This window comes from Myripristis murdjan, chromosome 7 (genome assembly GCF_902150065.1).
Source record: "Myripristis murdjan chromosome 7, fMyrMur1.1, whole genome shotgun sequence".
In the NCBI taxonomy this organism is placed as follows: Eukaryota; Metazoa; Chordata; class Actinopteri; order Holocentriformes; family Holocentridae; genus Myripristis; species Myripristis murdjan.
Window position 1 is genome coordinate 27,028,652 of NC_043986.1, and position 5,489 is coordinate 27,034,140.

General features: G+C 45.1%; 1 protein-coding gene across 2 annotated transcripts; it reads right to left on the reverse strand.

Annotated features, from left to right (window-relative positions):
• On the reverse strand, window positions 1-4,848 carry pim1 (Pim-1 proto-oncogene, serine/threonine kinase). 2 transcript variants are annotated; one of them, XR_003928481.1, is made up of 7 exons: window positions 4,411-4,848; window positions 3,768-3,874; window positions 3,562-3,612; window positions 2,866-3,232; window positions 2,103-2,279; window positions 253-1,977; window positions 1-195 (listed from the first exon to the last, which is right to left on the reverse strand). XR_003928481.1 is itself a non-coding variant. In XM_030056105.1 (6 exons), exons 1-6 carry the CDS (start codon window positions 4,490-4,492, stop codon window positions 1,763-1,765), a joined length of 999 nt encoding a protein of 332 aa, XP_029911965.1. In that variant the 5' UTR covers window positions 4,493-4,848; the 3' UTR covers window positions 1-1,762. The 2 variants fall into 2 exon arrangements, 1 of the variants encoding a protein (XP_029911965.1); XM_030056105.1 differs by having other exon boundaries at window positions 1-1,977.
• Between the last annotated feature and the right edge of the window lie 641 nt (window positions 4,849-5,489).

Here is a 5,489-nt window from a genome sequence, read left to right on the forward strand (position 1 = left end):
TCAAGGTTAAAAAAATATTTATTGAAATCGTATAAAAATAGTTTCTAACATAATTTACAATTCTAATTTGAATGAAAAAAAAAAAAAAAACCAAGCCGCAATCATGCAACTACAGGTGCCTGTCACTCACACATTCATTTAATGACTCACATGTGCGCACACACACACACACACACACACACACACACACACACTCTCTCACACACACACACACACACACACTCACATTTACTTCAGTCAAACAATGTGAACGCACTCACTCCCACAGCAGACAACAGAGTAACAAAACCAGTTACCATCAGTAGATGTTCAATGTTTACATACATTAAGATGGAAGTGCTTTCAGGACTATTTACACATTATTTACATGACATACACAAACATACACACACATCTGCTCTTTAAAATTCCAAGCCATAAATATGGTCAAAAATTCATTTTCTCTTATTCTTTTTTTTTAAATAATCTGTGGGCCCTTCAATAACTGTGGAATGAAATATACCTACAGCCGAAATTCTCTTATAAATAAATAAATAATTCCACAACAAAAAAAGCTCTTTGAGTGAGAAAAGGTCACAGCAATAATAAATACTATTATTTACAATTCTTGACCCCACCGCCCCCACCCCAAATTATGACCTGTATGAGGCACTGTTAAAAAAAAAAAAAAAGAAATAAAGAAGAAAAAAAATCAAACTGAAGAGCAGAGGATGTATTTTGGTATGGTAAGGTTGCATTGCGGTGTGCATTCAGGTGGATGTGAATGAGCGGTTGCCTAAGCCTTTCGTGTGTATACAGTACTACACTGGAGCAGTCGGAAGAGGAGGAGTCGGAAGTTGTAGAGTAGAGGTGTGTGGCGTAGTAAAGAGAGTGAGGTAAGTCCAGTGTTTGTTTTTTTTTTTTTATGACTTGTTTGCACAGGTTGCTGCCGCAGCTATGAGGTTGTCTGGTTGCTAATGACATTGGAGTAGTAGAAGTAGTGGTAGTAGTGGTTTGTAATGGCATAGGCTTTACTGATCTAGGCCCATGAGAGGAAAAGAAAACAGCAAAAAAAAAATAAAAAAACATAAAAAAACAATATAAAGCCTTGTAAAGAATAAGGAACAAAAAAGCCATTAAAACTAGCCTTTTTTGTTTCTAGAAATTCAAGTATTTCCAGGTTCCCCCAACAATCACACAGAAGGCACTTTTTTTTTTAAGATAACGCTCCTCTTTGCCATCCCCCCCTGCTCCACCCTCTCTGCAGTGACAAGATAGAGAGAGAGACAGAGGGAGGGAGAAGATCAGAGTACAGTGTAGCTCGAGGTTACATAACGTGGGACTGTCCACTTGCCATTCATCTGAGTGCATGTGTTGCACTCCCTCTTGCGCATCGTGTACACTGAGCTGGCGTACAGAGCGTGCCCTCCTGCAAGCTGATAAAACACTCGCTGCCTAGATCAGAGTCCAGTGAGGATGTTCTGACACCGACTCGAGCCGATGAGCGAAGAGAAAACAGACACAAAAAAAATCAAGTAGTTGGGGTGTGTGAGGGGAGGAGGGTCTAGCCTGCCAGGTTGAAAAAACATAAAGAGGGAGCTGGGGTTTTGTCACGAACCCGGCCTCTTCTGTGTGTAGCTCTTCCACGTTGATCTCACACATGTCGGACGAGTGGGCCGACACAGCGCCGCCCCTCCTCTGTTTTCAAGTCTGTTACATAAATAAAGTCTTTTGTGATAGTCTCTTGTGTCAGTGCAGTCCAGAGTGAACCGATGTGCCTCGGTCACTGAGCCACAGCGACGGCGGGGGGTGTGAAGGCAGCAGGCTCGTGGCTGATGCTGTGCAGCCGGATGTCTGCGGTGCTCTTCTCTGTCTGCACAGTGGACGGGACCCCAGGGGAGTTGCTGCTCTGCATCCACGAGTGGTTCATGATGTCCTCAAAGGAGGGCCTGTCCGCCGGCCGCAGCGCCAGACACCACTTGATCAGCTGCTGGCATTCTGGAGGACGAAGAGGGATAGAGAGCAAAGAGTCAGTCAAGAACAAGCCAATCGTATTTCTATTTGACAAATACTGATATCTTGGCTAAAACTACTATAAAATATGCATCATATGCTGAGCTTACCAGCGGAGATTCTTCTCCGGAAGAGGACCTGCCCCCGTACAATCTCCTCATCATGTTCAAACGGGATGTCCCCACACACCATGTCATACAGCAACACACCCAGCGACCAGACTGTAGCGGAGCGTCCGTGATAGCGATGGTACTTGATCCACTCAGGCGGGCTGTACACTCTTGTGCCTGTCAAGTGGGAGAAAGACAGCTTTATAAGCATGACGATGCACAAAATAAATAAGAATATCCATAATACTTAAACAGTGTCAGTGCAGTTATCAATGACCATTTACACAACACATGGCCAATATGGTCAAAAATGTCAAATTTAACATGTTAATTTTCTCTGAGGGGTAAGTGTTTAACTATAAGCAGATTTCTCTGCTGCGCCTCTGAGTCGGTTATGCAGGCTCAGGTGCCAGGGAGCGTGACAGACAGTGTGTGTGTGAGAGAGGGAGAACAGGGCAGGGAGGGAGTGTGTGTGGGAGGGGGAGCAGACATGTGACTTTGTTTACAAACTTTGAGTTGTAAAAATGCCTCTCCCGTCCGTTAGGGGGCGACAAAACCAACAATTCAACTATGACTGTCCACAGAGGCAGTGAGGGGTGGGGAGGGGAGATGACACAACTTGTGAAAATCTGCTGGGGTCAGTGGTTGCCAAAGTGAAGTGTGGGGCCCACTGTGGGGTCCAGGCAATTTACAGCAGCGACATATAAATAAATAAATTAATAAATAAAGCATCTAAATGAAGCAGCTGGTTTTGACAACTCACCATCAAAGTCTGTGTAAACTGTGTCCTTGAGCAGGGCTCCGGAGCCGAAGTCGATGAGCTTCAACTCCCCTTTGCGGAGGTCGATGAGGATGTTCTCGTCTTTGATATCCCGGTGCACCACGCCGCAGTTGTGGCAGTGACGCACGGCATCCAGCACCTGGCGGAAAAGGCCCCTTGCCAGCTCCTCGGATAAGGCACCGTTCTCCGTGATGAAGTCGAAGAGGTCCTTGACGTTCTCGGGCCTCTCCATCACGATGATGAAGCTGTCCGGCCGCTCGTACCAGTCCAGCATCTTGATGACGCCGCGGAAGCCCGTCCCGACTTTTTTTAACAGCACAATCTCCATGGGGACCCGAGAGCCATTAGGCTGAAAAGACACCGATAAATGTTAATACTGGCTACAACCTCGCACTGAAATACAATAACCTCAACTCTAACCAATAATCACTATCATACCCCCTACAGTGAGTTACAGTATGTCTGTGCTGCTCATTATGACTTTACAGTGACCTTTATCACACTTGATGGCATTTTATCTCCTGTGGTAATCGCTGCAATATCCCCATGCACCTTACAGTTTTATCTGTGATATTTACCCTGCTGTATCCCTCTGCTCTGGGTTTCATTTCAAATGGGAGAAATCATAACCAAACCTAAAAATAAAAGACATATAAATGCATGTATATCATTCCTTACCAGTTCTCCCCACTCGGAGATCCTGTCCTTGGCTACGTGTTTGACAGCAACCTACAGCGCAGGGAGGAGGAGGAGGAGGAGGAGGAGAGGAGGACACGTCAAATGACAAAATAAAAAACAAAACAGTGGCCATTCGTGTGAAATAGGTGATAAAAAGCAACTGTGAGTGTTTTAATGACATATAAGCGACATATTAGGGTACTAACCGGAGCACCGTCGGCTATCCTCGTACCGGAGTACACAGTGCCGAAGCCTCCGCTGCCCAGCACCCCTCCGACCTGGTAGAGCTTCTCGAAAGGCTCCCTCTCCTTCACTGGAAAAATAAATACGACACAGCCGGTTAAAACCTGGACAAAACTGTCCCGACTGACAATATAGGCGTCTTTTGGCTAAGTGTGTGGACTTCACAGACCCCCTCAAGTCCGAATTCAACCTGGTAGTTTTTATTATCACAGCGAAAAAAAAAAAAAAGCTAAAACTGTCAGAAAGCTCTCCGAAGGTTAGCTAGTTTTCCATCTAAAAATACAAGAGCGGGGAAATGAAGACAAATCTACCCTGGTTGACCTGTGTTTGCTAATTTATCGCATTTGCCATAATATTGTGGTCGTGTCAAGACTCGTTTGCTCAAATTTCTCTCCAATATATATATATATATTTAAATATATATATATTCCTATAAGCGTGTTTGGAAGTTTTTTCCCCATAGCCGCAGCGTGGTGTTTAAGTGAAATGACGCCCTTGAAAAATAGCAGATAACAGCATGTGGATTGAGCCAAGGTAAGCAGATAGCCAGCCATTGCTGCAGCCCCGTCCTCCATGACAACACTGGGGGAAAAAAGGGCGTCTAACCTTGATGAACTTGAAGCTGGATTTTCGCCGGCATATCTACGGTGGGGATGTGGGCCAAAGGATTGAGCTTGGACAGCAGCATTCCTGTGGGGAAATCCACGACAAGCTGAACGACGTCTTCTTCGTCTTGTTTTGGGTTTAGCTGTGTAAATTTATTCCGATATTACGGGTCTCCCTTCTCCCGGGGTGCGCGTAATATCCACGTTGCAGGAACAAAAATGCGGTAGGGATCCTCTCATCCGGATAGGAAAACCGCTTTTGGTCCAGGGTAAAAAATAATAGCCCAAAACTCCGAAACAACGGCTGGATTTCTTTGTTTACATCAAAACCGAAAACAAAGTCGCAGGTTTTCTCCGCAATGTTTTGCAAACAGTTCGGTAAATTCACAATATAAACAGATAAAACTGGTGAGTACGCCGCTGTCCCGCTAAGACACCGGCTCTTGGAAACACGGAGCGGGGGGAGGACGCTTTTAAAGCTATAGTAAGAGGGCGGGACTACACTCCGCGACCCCACCATCTCCCCGCCGCTTCCGCCGTCTCAACCAATAAGACGCGACGTTATGGTTACGAACGCACGCCAATCACAGAATGAAAATAAAGCCAATCTCATAACCGGCCAGACAGACGTGGCGGGAATCGAAACGCGCCAAAAAAGGGGGCAGAGACAACAATTATGATCCAAGCCCCCCCCTCTCTCTTTCCGTTCGCGGGTTTGTGACTCAGGGAATACAAAACATAAGCTGACTGCATTTATAAGGTGGTGCTATGAGTACCATCATCTTATTTTAGTTCAAAGTTAATGCAACTTTTCTATTCTATTCTATTCTATTCTATTCTATTCTATTCTATTCTATTTGTCTGATGGGGACATATTCTATTGCAGCTGAAGCCAGACGGGCTGTTGCTGTCAGCTGCACTAAAGCAACCGTATCTTAATAAAGACATTATGCCTAAGGAGACACCTATAGGCTCCAGATACATAGCCTATAACCTGTGGGCAGTTCATCAATTGCATTCCAGCTATTCTAGCCCCCTGCTATTTACCTGATTATTTTCACATTAAACACAGAGGTTTAT

Bases quoted from the DNA above. Each gene is read 5' to 3' on its own strand.
- pim1 (XM_030056105.1), bottom strand. From the start codon at position 4,492: ATGCTGCTGTCCAAGCTCAATCCTTTGGCCCACATCCCCACCGTAGAT. The intron at 3,613-3,767 runs GTTAGTACCCTA...CCTGCGCTGTAG, and splicing joins GGATAGCCGACGGTGCTCCG to GTTGCTGTCAAACACGTAGC. The intron at 2,280-2,865 runs GTGAGTTGTCAA...CCCACTTGACAG, and splicing joins AGTTTACACAGACTTTGATG to GCACAAGAGTGTACAGCCCG.